General features: G+C 48.1%; 1 protein-coding gene across 1 annotated transcript; it reads right to left on the bottom strand.

The window, feature by feature from the left end:
• LOC109821076 lies at nucleotides 14,714-16,340 on the bottom strand. The gene is made up of 4 exons (XM_020387271.1): nucleotides 16,124-16,340; nucleotides 15,974-16,051; nucleotides 15,750-15,898; nucleotides 14,714-15,220 (listed from the first exon to the last, which is right to left on the bottom strand). The coding sequence occupies exons 1-4, from the start codon at nucleotides 16,338-16,340 to the stop codon at nucleotides 14,714-14,716; spliced, it is 951 nt and encodes a 316-aa protein (XP_020242860.1).

Genomic DNA, 18,564 nt, shown 5'->3' with positions numbered 1-18,564 from the left:
CAGACGATGATGAGCCTTGAGCCGCGACGACGTTGGATTTGGAGGGTCGAGAGACAGTTTTCTTCTTAGGCGCCAATGATATTGTTAGATGGGGAAGATGAACAGTATTCGCCAAAGATAAAAACAAAAATTTTCGTTAAAAAATTCAGAAGAGTCGAATGACTCTTGATTTGACCCCCAGCGGTTTATTTATAGACAGCTGTGAGCTGTCAAATCGGGACGAGATTCTAGGCTAGAATCCCACCCAAACATGATTTTGGCGTTCGAGTTGGTTGAGCTTCCAAACGCGAGACTCACCCACATGTTCTAAATTCTCAAACGCAGAGTTCACCCACGCATTTTGACCATAACAAAAACAACATCTCGACAACAGAGGCTACGACACATGTTCAAATAAATAAAGAGAGGCTGACGTTAGCCATCAAGGTGACCAAGTCCGAGAAGAAACTTGTGTATGACAAGCAGTTATGCAACCTCTTGGATGAGTACAAATAGGTTACAGTCAACGATGCTAAAATCGTCAAACTTGATCCGGCACACGGCTCATTCTTCTAAGTGGCTTAAGATTCCCACTAAGATTAATAAAGACGGAAGCCGCACACGGCTCATTCTCCTAAGCGGCTTAACATTCCTACCAAGATTAATAAAGCCAGAAGCTGCATACGGCTCAATCTTCTAAGTATCTTAACATTCCCACTATGATTAATGAAGCCAGAAGCCGCACATGGCTCATTCTCCTAAGTGGCTTAACATTCCCACCAAGATTAATGAAGCTAGAAGCTGCACACAGCTCATTCTCCTAAGTGGCTTAACATTCCCACCAAAATTAATGAAGTCAGAAGCCGCACACGGCTCATTCTCTTAAGTGGCTTAACATTCTCACTAAGATTAATGAGGCTAAAAGCTGCACGTCGAGTGTTCATCAATGCCTATAAGAATTCTATGGATAAAAGAATACATCTCATCGCAGATTGAGTGGAGTATCTGAAGGATCCAAACAAAATCCGAAGAACACACCTTATCACAGATTGAGTGGAGTATCTCAAGGAGCCAGACAAAATCCGAAGAACACACCTCATCGCAGATTGAGTGGAGTATCTGAAGGATCCAGACAAAATCCAAAGAACACACCTCATCGCAGATTGAGTGGAGTATCTGAAGGATCCAGACAAAATCCAAAGAACACACCTCATCGCAGATTGAGTGGAGTATCTGAAGGATCCAGACAAAATCCAAAGAACACACCTCATCGCGGATTGAGTGGAGTATCTGAAGGATCCAGACAAAATCCGAAGAACACACCTCATTGCAGATTGAGTGGAGTATCTCAAGGAGCCAGACGGAATCTGGAGAATACACCTCATCGCAGACTGAGTAGAGTATCTCAAGGACCCAGACAAATTCGTTGTCATCATCATTCTTGTTTGATTCATCAGTGATGACTTGGGCTTTAGCTTGTTTGACTAAGTTCATTATCACCAAGACACAAAAATTACCTTGTTTGGTTCAAGGAAGCATAATTTCAACACTTTGGCAACCAGGTTCGCGATGTCTTCGAATCAGACGAAGCAGATAATCAATCAATCAAATTTCAGGATCCAAAGTATTCCGAAAATTCATCACAGTCAACCGCAAACTTTTAAAAACTTTGGAGGGGGTTCTGTAGGCTGTCTAAAAATCACAATAGATAGTTGATCCCCATCAAGCTTCAATGAGGAGAGTTACAATCCGACGACTCCCATATCTCGATAATGAAAGTTACAATCAGATAACTTTCATGTTAACAAATGAAAACTACAAATGGAGGACTTTTCATATAGATCGAGAAGAGTTACAAATCAACGACGCTTCCGACAATTGATGAAAACTCTATTCAGTGGTCTTTACAATCAACTGTGAGAATTACAATATGACGATTTTCACACCCCACAATAGCTAAAGTAAAGATTATTGAACAATGGTCCTTACAACGCTCTACAGAAGAGGTTACAAGTCAACTAGCCCCTTCTAAACGTGGAATTCATCTTCGCGTTTCAAAGTCTCCCCCATGGGTTGGCTTAGCAATGGTTTTGGTACTCAAGTAGATCTTGAGATACTAAAAAGCTACACTGCATTCAGCCATCCAAATCATGATCTCCTTCTAGTTTTTGATTCCCCTCAAGGTTTTAAAGAACATGAGGCTCCTCTTAGCAGATTTCGAGAGGAATTAACCCATCGTCGTAATCTTCCCGTTCAACTTCTGGACATCCTTCAAGGTGCGCGGCTTGGGCAGTCACTCTATAGCGGCTATCTTTTCGGGTTTGATCTCTATGTCTCTCTATGTAATAATGAACCCCATGAACGTTTCCGATTGTACCCCAAAGGCACATTTGGTGGGATTGAGCTTCATGCGGTAGTGTCGGAGGGTGGAGAAGGTCTCATCCAGATCTAATATATGGGTTGACACTTGTTTCGACTTCACCAGCAGGTCATCCACATAAGCTTCTAAATTGCAGTCGATCTGATGCTAGAATACCTTATTGACAAGTCTCTAGTAAGTGACCCCAATGTTCTTCAGTCCGAAGGGCATCATCTTTTAGCAATAGGTCCCTTCATTGGTGATAAAGGAGGTCTTCTCTTGGTCATGTTCGGCTATGAAAATTTGGTTATAGCCGAAGAAGACATCTATAAAGCTAAGAAGCTTGTGCCCCACACTCTCATCAACTAACTGATTGATTTGAGACAGAGGATAGCTACCCTTGGAGCAAACTTTGTTAAGGTCGGTGAAGTCCACACACATCCTCCATTTGTTCAACACCTTATTTATCAACACCACGTTGGCCAGCCATTCTGGGTATTAGACTTCCTGAATGAAACCAGCTCTAAAGAGCCATTCGACATTGTTGGAAGCCACCTTCTATCATTCAGGCTAAGATTTCTCTTCTTCTGCCATACAAGCTTAGTTTGCCTGAGCTGGTGACTGAGTCAGCATCTACTTTACAGATGTCGGTTGTGGATCAGCTGTGTGATGGGCACTATCATTTCAACATTAATGAGATGAGATGAGTGGCTCATGAAGCCAGTGTGATCTGATGTGTCATAAATATGGGTCTTTGACGAATATCACGAGCACACTAAGATAAGCGACCAAGGAGGAGAAAGCGTAGGGTCCACCATGGAGGGATCCTATTTCGTTAATAACCTTTTAAAGGTGCTTGATGGGCAAGAATGTCGCTTGGACTCAAAATACTCAAAGGTTTTCAAGAAAAAGAGGAACGTACCTATAATTATGATTGCCAACAAATTACCTCAAATAATGAAGAGCCACAAACCCTTTAGAGCGAGGTTTTATAGGATAAGATTCTCAACGAACATAGACAATTGGAGGAAGAAAGAATTGTAGTCACCTTGTATGGATGTATGGTAAGAAGAATTTTGAAAAGTCCCTACCTTAACGATGGTATACAAAGGGATGTATCATTACAATACAATAATTGGAATGGAGTAATCATCCCAATAGAAGAGGAAAAAAAGCACTGGTAGAGAAAGCACAAAAGTGGAGGGAGGCACTCAGTATAATTGAGAATAGTGCAAAGGATGAAGAAATGGTGGTATCTTCCAAGCATTTAATGTGACACTGATGTGCTATCAGTGAGGGAGTTTCGAGGTTGAAGTATTCCTTTGGCTTGTAGCGGGGGGTGTCAAGAAATAACGCCTTTCGAGTCGACAATGTAAGACGTTGAATAACTGGTCGAGTGGGCTCATAGGGAGTCATCTTCGACAAGAGGATCGACAAGTACTTTCCTTCAAGTCGATCTAAGGAGATGTCGACTCGGCAAGTCGGCTAAGTCGGGATTTTTGGTGGTCCTGACCATCAATTCGATTTGAGCGGTGCATGCAGGAGGACACTTGTCCGTTGCTGGCAAAGGGCCATACTTTGGTGACTAAAAACACCATAGCATTAACAAAGTCTCTTTTGCTACAGATTAGTTTGTGAGATGATATATTTTAAAAATAAACAGGTATGAACAAGTCGCGGTTCAAAATGATGCAAAAATCAACACTATAGTTGATTTCAGCCTTGAACCGTTGATGGACTACAGGAAACATTCTGTATTTTTTAGAAATTAGAAATCGAACCATAGATGGTCTATAGTCAACCATCAATGATCGCATAGACCATCGTTGGATTACAGTTAACAATCACTAAAATCCAGAAATCAGAATTTGCACAGTCGTTGGACTACAAGTAACCATCGATGATTATCATCCACTATTGATGATCCCTGATCAACCCTCGATGGTCGTAATGGGTTTTGGCAGATTTCAAGACTTAATCTTAGTCATTCATCGAACTGTTTGATTTTCAAGTTGGACTCTAATTTGAGTATCTCTTTCATATTTTATTGAGTCCTATTTAAGAGGAGATAGAGATCATAATAAAAAAAAGAAGAGAACAAAGAAAAAGGGGAGATCTATTTTAGGGTTTTGTGAGAGACTTTGATTTCAAAAATTGAACCCCAGTGCCTCATTCAACTTCTTCTCATCGAGCTCAACATCGTAGGATTTCTTTAGTGAGGAGAAATGCCCTTTGCATTCAACTACAACATTGCTTCTTCATGGATCTTCAACATCAATGTTTTGGAGAGCGATTTATTTAAACGGCTAATAAGATCCTTTTAATTACGCTTTAATGATTTTTGGGTTGGTTTTTTTATTTCAACCTTATGAGTTTGACGGTGTACTCATGTCACGCCCCTGAGGTCTATTTATTGTTTAGACGTCGGGGTTACATAACTCAGTGCAGTCAGTCCTAAATTTTCCAATAATTAATTTTCAAAGTAGTGATATCATATTAAACCTTTGCGACAATAACATACTTCATCAAATCTAGTGTTCAAGGTTTTTCTTCAACAAGCAATATAGTTGATGCGGCATAAACATGCACCAAAAAGGTTGCAAGTGCACAACTGTGTCAAATTATAGTATAAAGATATCGATCCCACGAGCAAGGTGTTTTTGTAGGAGAAAATATAAAACCGGTTCTTATGTTGTGTGCGTGACAAATAGGAGTGACGAGTGAATGTGATTGTGGAGAGATAATGAGAGTGATAATGTGTTTGAGAATAAATGTGATCAATAAGGCAAGAAAGAAGAATGAATAAAATTGAGAAATAAATCAAAAATAAAATTCAAGAATAAAAGAAAATGCAAGAAATTAAAGATGGTGGATTCAATTATAGATATGTGTAATCTAAAATTGAACCCACTTCTTAGAAAAAGGTGATTCTCTAGAGGGTTCTAGCCTAAAGGCGAATCAAACAAAATAAAAATAAACAAAAAGAAAAACTAAATCCAAGAGGGTTCTAGCCTCAAGGTGAATAGTGCAAGAAATTAAAATCTAACTACAAAATAAATTGCAAAATCTAAACTACAGAATAAATTACAAGAATTAAATGCAAGAAAATAAATCTACTCTATAAGCATGAAATAAATCTAAGGCAAGAGGGTTCTAGCCTCTTGGCTATTTAACAAGAAAATAAAATCTAACTATAAGCATAGAAATAAATCTAAACTAATAAGCAATAAAAAAGAAACAAAAGAGAAAAAGAAAAGAAATGCAAACCTCTAAACAATTCTTCATCTCCATCTTCATCATACAACAAAGAGAAAAAATATTTAAAGTGGTAAAAAAAATTATTATTATTAATTGTAACAAAAAGTTACAAATTTGGAAGGCCTTCTCAATTAAGAGTAGTCCTCCTCTCCAAAAGGAGTTACAAAAATTTTCACACCTCTAACCCCTCACTCTTTACCCCTATTTATAGTAAACATCAGTGAATAAGAGCCATTGAATTGAAATCTTATCCAAAAACATCAAAAATCAGCCTTAGATTCGTAACTAACTGCCCAGGGTATCGATGCCCGCATCGATGCAGGCATCGATGTAGGCATCGATGCAGGCATCGATACCGGCATCGATGCCTGCCCTTCTCCTGTGTGATGTCCGCAGATCTTCTTGTATTTGGCTTTTGGGTTTGGGTCTTTGGCTTTAGTTTGGACTTTTGAGCTTTGACATTTGGGCTTTGGCATTTTCTCTTGATTTTTCCACTGGGCTGTAGACGGTAAAAAATACCTCCGTGAACTCGCAAGAAATCCGCTTGTAAGGGGAAGTCGCCCAAAGCCACGCGAATTCACCCTTTATCACAACTCGCCTAACCGAGTCTGTATTCAAATCCGCCAGCAAACCTCAAGGCCGCCAACACAGCCAGGTATCTGCTACCCCACGTGCTGAGGCGGGCTTTCCCACTCCTCTTGACCCGAAAGGAGAGGGCACAGTACTCGAAGGCCGTCAAGTGGCCACTCACAGTACGAAAGATTGGGAAGATGTCGAGTCGACCTGAACATTCATAAATGCAGTTCACCTCGGCTGTCCGAATCAGGAGCCGGATCCGCCGGCATTCGGCGAGCTGACCATGCCCACTCGAGTGTCCGAGTCAAGAGCCGGATCCGCCGGCATTCGGCGGAGCTGACCATGCCCACTCGAGTACCGGGAACCCGCTTTCCCACCTCTCTCGGCCTGAAGAGAGAAGACGCAGCACTTCAAGCCCGCCGAATGGCCGCTCACAATACAAATGATCGGACAAAACGCCAAATCAACCTGCACCCTCATAAATGCGACTTACCTCACTTGTCCAAGCGAGAGGCAAGAGCCGCCGACGCTCAGTGAGTTGGTCAGATCCACTCGAGTACCTAACAGTCGTTGTCACACGTACGAGGAGGGGCTTTCCCATTCCTACATAACGTGATGCAAAACATGGCTCCTCGAAGGACCGCTCATGGTACAGCTGAACAATAGAATATCTCTGAGCAACGTATGGTCACATCCCATAATTTAGGGAATAGCAGAACTGTCTCTCTTTCATTTAAGAGCCTCTTCCAACAACCTTTAAAAGAGGTCGGAAAACTCTGAGAAAAAGGGGATGGAGACCAAGCTTTTTGCATAATCTTTGCATTACAGCACCACTGCCTAGTTCAGAGCCCTGATCGCCGACGAACTAGCAGATCCGAACTCCATCGACTTGAGCTTCTACTGCGTACTGAAGCTCCCCAGCGACCTCGGTTGAACGGTCCAAGGGAAGTAGACTCGACACGAGCATCGAGCGAAGCATCCTGTAGCTACCAAAAGTCCCCACATTAAACAAAGAAGGCATTCCCTCTGCTTCTGTTGTAATTTTGATTTATTAGTTTGTGATAAGCCTTCTTATCAATACAAACAAAATTCCCTGTTTTCGGGAAATCCAAATTTACACCCTACAGAAGATGGTGACCACAGTGGGAGGAGCTGTTTCTTCAAACGAAATGGTGGTAGCTCAGTTCGACGAGGTCAGTGGGGACGACTGTGGAGTCCCTAGAGATCGAGTTCGACCAAGCCAAGTATGAAGAGTACTTGTCTTCTTCCTCCTCTGGTGGCGATGCGTCCCGCAAACGCCACAGAGTCGTGCGCCGAGGCCAACCTCAAACGGTTAAAGCCTCCGCACCTGAGGGTTCCTCCCGAGTCTCGTCAGGGGAACCCGCTCCCTCACAATCGATCAAGGCCAAGCCAGAGATAGAGAGCAGGGGGCAAGGGTCTGCCAGATGGGTCTCCAAGCGACCCCTACAGACACCTGTCCCAGAGGAAACGCCGGTTCACTCCGGCACAGAATACATTGCCACAACCCGCGGTGATGCTCTCCTCGCCGGAAGAGCTAGCCAACAGCGACGGCAGACGCCCGTCAGGCAGGAGGCCCAAACCTCCGTTTCACACAAGGGCCTGAATTACCATACGGGCCCAAGAAACGCTAGGCGGGAGGGCAACTTGCCCGACATCGGAAGGCCCTCCAAATCAGGAGTGCCGACCGAGGAAGACAGGGCCACCCACTCAGGTGGACTTCGCTTCTCAGGTCACATCCCTGATGCGAATAAATCACCTCCAGCAAGCGAGCCTACCCGGATAGGCGAATCCTCGAAGGTTGGCGAGCCTCGCCATAACCCTTTGGCGGATGAACGTAAAAAAGTAGGCGACACCTCACGAACCCGCTCGTTCAAACGAAGGGTTGAAACTCGCCTGCATGCTGGAGTTCGCCCGAACGTGAAAACTCGCCCGTCAAGGCGAGATCGCCTAACTCCAGCACCAAAACGTTCCACTCAACGCGCACCAGAGAGCACGTCCAAAGATCTCTCGTGCACTCACCCGAGCGATCCTTCTGATGCTGGGGGTTGTCACCAACCACCCACGGAAGATCTCCGGGAATACTTAACTCGCAAACGCACCATACATGAGGCGAATCCTCAGTGCCATTGCGAGAGGCTCATCCACACGGTACTCGCCGACTGCAAATGCGTAGGAACAGCGAAATCTTCGGTGTTTGAGAGACTTTCTCAACAGCCCTCTCGACCAAGGCCCTCCCGTCGAAAGCGTCGTCGCCAAAAAGGACGCGCTGCCGACGACCTAGAGCTCCCGTCCGCCACAGTTAACATGACGGACAAGGGCAAGACGGTACTCCCCGACTCACCAGACTCGGACTTCGTCCTGGGGCCTAACCCTCGGTTCTCTCAACACCGACAAGAGGGTATATACCAGCGTACCCGTAGTCGCAGAGGGGTAAGCATCGGGTTTGATTACTCCACATCCTCCTGCGGCGAAGACGAGGTTCACTCGGCGGCGGCCACGTCCCAAACCTCACGCTCAAGCCAAGACGCGCGAACAAGGGTACACATGGTCGAACTCCGGCCACGTCCCAAACCTCACGCTCAAGCCAAGACGCGCGAACAAGGGTACACATGGTCGAACTCGCCCATGAGCAGACGGTCGTCCAGAAGCTCGAAGAGCAACAGGCGACCATAGATTCCCTAAGGGAGATGATGGAGCAACTCTTGAACAAAAAAAAAGAAGAAGAAGAGAACCCCGCGCATCGTACCCCGGCGAACAGGGGATAAGGAGTGGGTACCTCCTCATCGTCCGGCGACTGAGATGGAAGATAATAGTAATCCGCAATCCGATTACTCTTCTAAGACGTCGATAGGAACGTCGCATACAGGGGTAGCACCCGCGACAAGTGGTTCGACGAGTTCTAAAATTAGCTCAACGCACTCAAACTTCAGCAGAACATGAACAAGCTGGGGGTGGTCCGACCCTACCCTGTCGAATGGGATACGGTCCCCTACCCGGTGAAGTTCAAGCCGATTAGTTTGGTGCAGTTTGATGGCAAGGGCTCGCCCTCACAACATATTTACTTCTTCATGGCACAGACCGGATTCCTCACGGGGAACGACGCGATTCTCACCCGGAGGACATGCTCATCAAGAGCACATCTCATGACAGACCATTATACTTTACGGGGTACGTCGGTTCGTCAAAGGTGGATCGAATTCAGGTCGACCCAGGGTCTGCGTTGAGTATCGTACCTTTAAAATTGATCAAACACTTGGGGATACCGTCAAAGCGCCTATCCTCGAACACGACGACCATCTTTGGCTTCAACACCACAGGGACTCGGCCGCTCGGCAAAATCTGCCTGAAATGTCGAATAGGCGACATGAAGACGGAGGTGACATGCTACGTCATCGATGCCGAACCTTCCTACAACGTGCTTTTGGGACGTCCGTGGATCCATGGCAACCGAATAGTCCCATCCACCCTTCACCAATGCCTGAGGTATGTGGACGATTACGAGCGAGTGGAGACGGTAGTGGCCGACAGACAACCCTTTAAAGGCGTCGAAAACTACTTCACGGATTCTCTGCTGTACCAGGACCCCGACGTGCCGCCGGCGGAGGACCCGGAGAGCGGCAACGAGGCGGACAGCGAGCTTCGAGTCAATTGTAATCGGTTACGAGAGTCACAATGTAACCAACGCTGTTCAGGCGGAGGAAATTATCATGAATGAGAAGTCCAACTTTGCTTATTTGTCGTCTTGCTCCACATCCGAGGATGATGCGCCCAATAACCTATGGTCAAAACTCTACAGTGATCCTTCCCTGCACTTGCCAGTATGCTCGTCATACGTCACCAAGGCACAACCGATCAAGTCATCACAAGCTGTGCTCATTGTGCCAGCACGGAATAAGTATCGAAAAGATATTATCTTCGGTCGAATCGATCATCCCATACGCACGCTATGGGACGAATCTGAGGACGAGGACCCGGCGCCCCAGTTTTCGCAATACAGTCAAGTTGCGAAGCGCATGATGAGCGACATGGGGTATGACCTCACTCGCTTGGAGGGATTGAATTACGGTCGAGGGCGCAGAACGGTCATCCGACCTGCCTACGTACCCAAAGGGAAACCCTCAAATTACTTCAACAAGACTCGGAGAGGCTTAGGCTATTCCTCCTCTTCGTCGGATTTGTGTTTTTACGCCAACGAGGATTCCGACTATGCATGCTCGGGGGATCAATCGTCAACAACCTCGGCATGGGACTCGGATGTCAGTGTGAGGGATCTGTTCATTCAAGATGCACCCTGAGGATGTCATCATTGACAACACGTGCAGATTCGAGAGGATGTCCTTCATGGATGGTTTCTCGGGGTACAATCAAATCAAGATGCACCCTGAGGACGAGAAGCACACTTCATTCAGAACCCCCATGGGGATGTACTGCTACACCGTTATGCCCTTCGGACTCAAAAACGCTGGCCTAACCTACCAACGCGCCATGAGTATGATCTTCTGAGATCATCTGCGGAAGACGATCGAATGCTACGTGGATGACCTGGTCGTGAAGAGTCGCCATAAGGAGGACCACCTCCAAGACTTGAAGGCAATGTTCGAACTCATGAGGACTCATCAACTCAAGATGAATCCTACTAAGTCATTCTTAGGGATGTCTAGCGGCAAATTCCTCGGTTTCGTCATCACGACGAAAGGAATCTGGATTGATCCAGACAAGGTGCGAGCTATTCAAGAGCTTCAACCGCCCCGAAACCTTAAAGAGCTAAGAGGGCTTCAGGGACGATTGGCTTACATCCGAAGGTTCATCTCAAATCTTTCGGGCAAATGTCAATCCTTCTCCAAGCTAATGAAGAAAGGTATTTCCTTCGTGTGGGACGAGCCTTGCCAAAAGGCCTTTGAAGAAATCAAGGCTTATCTCTCAAACCCGCCTGTCCTTGCGGCGCCAATCTCAGGGAAACCATTCCTCATATATTTATGGGCCATGGAACATTCTCCAGGCGCCCTCTTGGCGCAAAACGATGATGCGGGCCACGAGAAAGGCATCTACTACCTGAGCAGAACCTTGCAAGGCGCCGAACAGCGATACCCAATGGTCGAGAAGGAATGCCTGGCCTTAGTATTCGCCATCCAAAAGATGCGACACTACCTGGTTGGCCAGACAATTCACGTTATTTCCCGGATGAATCCCATCCGGGTCTTCATGACACAACCTGTAGCGTTAAACTGGCGCCTGGCCAGGTGGGCACTTCTGCTCTCTAAATATGACATCCACTTCATGCCACAAAAATCAGTCAAGGGACAGGCCATCTACGATCTCATGGCTAGTCACCCGCTGGGGTCTGCAGCGTGAACTTGCCTTCCCATAAGTCTCGCTTGTAGTCTAAACTCGCCAACGGTCAGATTTGGTCTTCAATACGAGCTCGCCACCATAAGAGTTTCGCCTGCAGCCTGAATTCGCCAACAGTCAGTTAACCTTCAAGCAAACTCGCCATCAAGCTAGTTTCACTTACAGCAGGAACTCACCAGCATTCTGGAGAGTGGCTTGCAGTGCTAATTCGCAATCACTCGAGTTTGCCTACAGCGTAAACTCGCCTATACCGGAGTCGAACCTTCGACGTAAACTCATCACCGTTCGAGGGGTTTCGCCTACAATATTAATGTTTGCGTCAAAAGTTGGTTTTGTCATGAAATTCATTATATCTTCGGTCGATTATAATAAATTCAAAGGAATAGTCTTTTTATAAGACCTCATTTACACAACAAAAGAAAATTACAACTCTTGAGAAACAAACGCAGGATCGTTGTTTGGATCGCTGCTTGCGTGGGATCTTTGCCTGTGCCGGGAGTGCTTTGACTCGTGGACCACCAAATCACAGATTCTGATTGAATCGTGAGGGGTTTATGATTCTAACTTCGTTTATCGAAGTGAGAACTTGAAACGATATCTTATCGAAGTAAGATAGTCGTTCTTCTTAAAATCAAGTCAAAGCTCAATTCCAAGGAGTTGCTGGAAGTTCACGAACTCTGCTCTCTCTCTCTGCTCTGGATTGCTCTGAAGTGCTCAAAATGATCAGCCTGTGGATGCTCTCTCCTCCGCCCCCTCAAAAAATGGCCTTCGGGGGGTATTTATAGCCCCTATGAACAGTTGGCGGAAAACAGGCTCGCGAGACAGCATTTGCTGTCTCGGCGGGCGAGACATGTGTTTGCTGTCTCGCCCGCGAGACCATGTAAAACGCTGTCTCGGAAACAGTAACCGTCAGGCAGTTTTTGTTTTAACTGCCTTCCCACCCACGTTTCAAACTCTGTTATTTTGGCAGTTATCCACGTGATTCTCGCCCACGACGTTTCCCACGTTCTTGAACAGTTAGTGGCCACGTGTAGAGCAGTTACAAAGGTGGTTTTGACCATCTGAGAACTGTCTCACGTGCGAGAAAGTAAACTCTGTCTCGCACGGCGAGACAGTAAAGACTGTCTCTCACGGCGAGACAGTCAAGTCTGTCTCGCGTGCGAGACAGTCTATACTTGTGTTCTTTTTGACATTTTGGATGACTTCCTTTTGAGCTGTGTTTGGATATCTCTCAGCATTTTTTGACGCCTAGAATTAAGTCACCGTCGGCCATGCAAGCAAAACACCGAACGACGACATACTAAAAGGAGGTGTGCGTAACAAGAAGACACGAACTTCATTAGATGCTTCTAGACAGTACATTTGAACAAAGTTATGGTTTTTGCAACTGCGAAAGTCATAATATTACATTCAAGAAGCAAAACATGCACCCAGTTTTTAAGACAATACATTTGAACAAAGTTATGGCTTCGTAAACAAACAAGTCACAAGCAAAATGTCTTAACACAATCACAAGTCCGAGATCTCAGTCGGATAGGCTAAAAGAGGAGAGCTCTTCTTTGGCCACTCCCACCCTTCTCGCGTGGTCCTCCCAAGCTTTGTCTTCAGCCGCCTTCCGAATTCGGTCTTGGAGAGCTTGACCTGGCGGCAGCATCTTCCTGGCGCAAGGCTTGGAGGCTTTGAGTTTTCGCCTCAGCGGTCTTGCTGACCTTTACGACCTCGGATTGGAGCCCCTTCAAATTCGCCTCTGCCTGCCCCAATTTGGCCCTCAGGCGAGATATAGTGCGATTGAGGTCGATAATTCGCTCCTCTAACAAGTGTTGTTGACCCACCCAGAAGTTGACGATGGATTCCAAGTCCGCTATTTCTTTGGAACAGACCTCCTGTTCCTAGGCTTCCTGACGCCTGACATGAACCAGGCAAGACTCCACGTCGACTTCCGGACCTTCTCGTAGCAATGTCTCTAGCCTTATCATACGCGACTCCAAAAGACGGAGCTCCTGCATGCAACGTGTAGCAAGCCGATTTTCGCCCGACCGCCGAAAGTCGACCACGCGATCCAGGAGAGATTGCCTGAAACTATCAAAGCTGCCCATGCCAAGGTTGACGAGGGAAATCACCTGCCTCACGGTATTCTCAAACTCTTCGACACGAGCCTGCAAGGGCGAGGATTCATAGGAAGCAGGCTCTTGACCCGGAGCGAGCGCCGCAATGGGTGGAACCTCGAGATAGGGTTCGGTTCCCGGCTGAGGAACGGAGCCTGAGGCAGCGAAAGTCGCAGGACCTTCAGATTCGTCGTCAGATATTAGGATGGGCTCGGCCGCATGCTCTTCGGCGGTCGGCGCCTCTTCTTGATCTATGAAACACAACAATAACACAGGGAAGAGTCAAAGGAAGAATATCTGCTCAACCCACGTGAAAGTCGGGACGAAAAGATACCTTCGGCCGCGGCGGCCTCAGCAGTGCCCGAAGAAGACGCCTCCTTCCTTTTCTTAGAAGCAGCTCTCTTTACCTTCGGTGCCATTATGGGTACGATGAAAAGAAAACTTGGGTTTCCTCTAGGGAAGACAATGAAAGAAACTATAGCCTCTCTTAACAGAGGGTAAGGGCGTTAAATACTCTAAAAAAATCCTAGACGGTTACTCACCACTCGATTGGACCGTTCAGGGCCAAAACAGCCGAGAGTAAGGCCGAACAAATCGGATCTCACCTGGATGGCTAGGATCCGACGGTTCCTGGACACGATCTTAAGCAACGGTCCGAACTGGGCGCGATAGACGAAGAGCCCCACTACGCCGCATTTAATGCGAAACGACGTGCCCACATCCTCCTGGCTGACGTACACGTGGATCAGTACGTGGCCCACTAAAAACGGAGTCCACCCGACGTCAAATTCATCGTTGAGGTTCCCGCAGGCCAAAATCAATTGGATCCGCATACCCCTCTGGAACTTAAGTCAGTTCCCAATCCGCCTGCGGATGAAATCCGCCCACGAAGGAAACAAACTTACGGCCGAAATTCGCCGATAGCTGAAAACACCCCTACAGCTAAGACTCTCTAGCTAACGCATGTTAAAAAAAATGGAGCATGCACAGAAGTAATAGTGATCAAGAGCAAAAGGATAATTTTATTCATAAAGAAATCCTATTACAACGGGGAATTAAGGGCAAATTACAAAGCTTTCAACCGTAGTTCCGCCTCACGAATCTCTCCGGCTAGGCGAAGCTTAAGCCTCCTTAGGACCTCTCGAAGAAGATCTTCCTCGGTGCGTGAGACTAAGTCCTGAACGGCATCTTTGACCTCCTTGAGAGCTCGATATTTCTCCTCAACAGAATCGGCGACCAATTGCCGACGAGACTCAATGTCCTCCAACTCCTTTGCCGCCTGCTCACGAGCCTTCTCTTGAATGACCAAAGAAGCCTGTGCATTAGCTATAACTTGTTTCAGTTCCTCTATCTCGGAGGATAGGCGAGAAAGGCGGTTATCAGCTGTTTGTTGCTCATAGGCCACTCGTGCATCCTCAGCCTTGGCCTGCTCCAATTCTGCGGACAACCTTATCTCTAGTGACATAGTCTCATTCAGGCGGCGATCGCGGTCTTCCACTGCTGCTCGGACTTCGTCGGAGGCGAGATCAACAATTGCGGTCTTCCACTGCTGCTCCGCATGAAGGGCGAGCAACTGCTGAACAGCCTCCTCCACTTCTTTCAGACGCTAAAAGTACGGCTTCGCCGCGGTGGTGCCAAGCCTCTTGATTAAGAAGAACATGTTGTGATCGAGGTCCTCCTTGAGCTCCTCGAAAGGACAACTCTCCTCCAAGGCGAGTTTGACGCAGTCAGCCAAGATGTCTTGAAAGTTAACCAGGGCTCGGGCCGTGCTCCTCTTCCACAAACGTTCCAAGGGAGAAAGGGCGGCTTCCTCTGCCAAAGCCGGTATGACCGCCGACGCCATCGGGGTAGCAGCCACGGCACGTGGTTACGATTGAAGTGATGATGGTCATAACCGCAGAAACGGGGGTGAGAGACGCCGAAGCTGGTAGGACCACCGATGCCATCGGGGTAGCGTTGTTTTTTTTTTTAGCCACTACAGAGGAGGAAGCGGCCACCAACCGAGTGGAAGTCCCCCTCTGAATCGGAGACTCTTGCGATGAGGGTTCACCCCCAATCGGTGCTCCCGCGGGAGTGGAGGTTTCCTCTTGTTGGCCGGACACGTCCTCAGGAGACAACGCCTCTTCCTCGCTAGATAGCGCCTCATGAATCGAGACGTCGTCATCCGCCTCTGATTCACCCATTTCTCCGGCCGAATGACCCTCCCAAGAAGGAGGATCCTCCTTGCCAGTAGCTTCATAAGAAGGGCCGACTGCGGATGCAAAGAGAAGATTGACAAATGCCCCTTCGGCTCAGAAGGATCAACAACACTTAAACCTATGCTTACCTGAATCACCGGGCTCTTTTCCGTTTCCGGTCTCCCCCTTTTCGTCCGAAGGGATGGAGATTACTCTCTCGGCTGCACCTGCACAAATTAGACATAAATGTCAGAAGATACAGATCCGGCTTTGTACCCGAGAGTACCAAAAATTATTACCTCCGGGTGCGGGCGTAGGAGTCGTTGAGACCCCCGCCTGTGGCCCCACACCAGATGGAGGAGGAGTGTCCTTCGAAGTCACCGGAGCCGCCTTCGATACGGCAGAAGAGGTAGACCGAACAGCTCCAGCCCCAGAGGCAGCATCATCCTGACCCTCCGCCGCTCTGGCAGCCTCCACAGTTTCCTCGCAACGGGCCTTCTTGCCCTCCACCGCCATCTCCCGCTGCCGCTTGGAGATCAGCGAACTACTCAGAGATAGAAGGGGTATTCCCATCCACCCAGCTATTGTGCTCTGGGCTCGTTCCAGTCGCTCGCCTGCCCGGATTAACTCGTCAGCTTCTCCCCGCTCACTTTGGGGGTCCAACGAAGGACCAGGAGAGGGAGCTCGGGCCTCGGGCGCTTCAGACTCGTCCGGACCCACGTCGCCGCCTTCAGTGTCTTCAGCCGGATCCTCTGACAACCACTCCTTAACAGTTTGGCGGCCCCTCCATCTTGAAGTACGGGGAGGCCTTCTGGGAGGACCCCCTGCTCTGCCAAACACGAGCCTTGGAACTAGAAGCCTTCGGGATTAGCGCTGGCACCCCGATACCACCAGCAGTACAGGAGAGTATGATGCAAATCACGATCCTTCACGGGTAGTTCAAAATGGGCATGGGTACCGCCAGCATGAGTCCAGAACCATCCCTGAGCTCCATCCACCAGCCCGCCCTCGAAGTGCAGGTGGGGATTGGCGTTGCCCACGTATAATTGGTCGTACCCAAACTGGCGGGCGAACCTGCAAGGGATATACGGCTCGAGATAGCATACAGAACCTGTTCGTAAGATATGATACCCCGGCCAAATGTTCACCAACCATCAAAAAGCGCCGCGCGAGAGAACTGTGTGATGATCCGCCGTCGGCGCATCTCTAAGAGACTCCCCGTATCCTCCTCCACTAAAATAAGGAAGGAAAGCGTCTTCCGCGTGTCGGGAATGTCCTTACACTTCCAAGAGCACCTCTCCAAGCGCTCAACGAACGGAACAAACCTGTCTCCCGGAAGAGTCGCAGAGGCGCTCATCAAGCATTCGCAGTGGTAGACGAACCACGCCATCAAATAAGTATACGGCAACCCCACCCTAGGATTGGGGGTCCTAATGACCTCTCCGTCCCCCTCATCAATAGTCGATACACGACAGAATTGGGTCGTCAGGGTGCGAAGCCCCCGATGGATACACGCTACCATCGCCGACACCAAGGAATAGGACAATTGGGTCGTCAGGGTGCGAAGCCCCCGATGGATACACGCTACCATCGCCGACACCAAGGAATAGGACCTCCCGTGGGCTAAGCAAATCGCGGGGTACAAGACTTCCACGGGAAGAGCCTCAAAAGAGTGAGTGGGGATTACGCACCTCTTTAGCCACAACATGAGGTACCCCGCAAACAGAGCCTTCCCAGATATAGGAGACTTGGCCTGGTGGTGAAACGAGTGGAAGACCGTTCCAGATTTGAACCCGCCCTCGTCATGCTCGAGAACTACGGTGGCTTCCCCTTCGGCCATCCTCCTTTCCACTTCAGCCTGGTCACATCCGCTCAACGGCAGAGCAGGCCTCCCCTTAACATCGTTCTCAGGGAATAAATAATCAGCCTAATTATTGTGGCTGATCCCCGGCACCCTTTTCTTCTTACCTTTGTGATCAACCGCCCCTAAGGTATTGAGGCATATATGATAGTGACAGAGCAATTCCCACAAAGTCTCGACCACCAAAGGGGAGCGGTCAGAAAGTTGGTCGATCTCATCTTGACCAGGAACGTACTCCTCATACGGAAAGTCTCCCAACGGCTTTCCTAACACATCGTACATCTCGTGAAGGGCTATGCCGAGCTCACCATTAGGGGTGAAAAACGTGCCACTATCCGCACAATACAGCTCCAAAATGCTGTGGAACTGGGAAGCATTAATCTTCAGACCGTGCCGAGTGGCCTGAATGGCCGAATACAGCTCTGAGTTCGCAAGATCAGAGTTCTCGACCAAAATGTAGTCAGTAATCTTGGACCACCAAGTCTTGTTGCCAGACGCAGAGTAGATCCATCCCGGAGCTCTGAAATCCTTCGGGGGAAATTTCCCGCCGGCTTGGAAGAAGCGATGACGGAAAGTCTTCGCGACCGCCGTCGTCTCCCCAGTAGGCGCCTCATTGGAAGGTAGGCCCGGACGCAGGCCAGTCACGCCCAGTCACCCGTTTACAAGAGCTCTCTCCCCCGTCCCCAGCCGTGGAGCCTGTAATGACGCCGCAAGTCACCCCGTCTTGAGTAGGGGTCAAATCCCAATTCATTGTCCTCGGAACCGCAAGGGAGCGCAGCTCGACGATAGAGAACCCTCTCGGCATGTTGGGAAGGTAGTTGTGAACCCCGTCCATTGCGCGAAGCCACCTGCTCTCCTTGATCAGCAGGAGCGAAGGAT

Source organism: Asparagus officinalis, chromosome 8 (assembly GCF_001876935.1).
Source record: "Asparagus officinalis chromosome 8, Aspof.V1, whole genome shotgun sequence".
Taxonomy (NCBI): Eukaryota; Viridiplantae; Streptophyta; class Magnoliopsida; order Asparagales; family Asparagaceae; genus Asparagus; species Asparagus officinalis.
The sequence above is the reverse complement of the archived record's forward strand: the minus strand, read 5'-3'. Positions and strand labels throughout refer to the sequence as shown.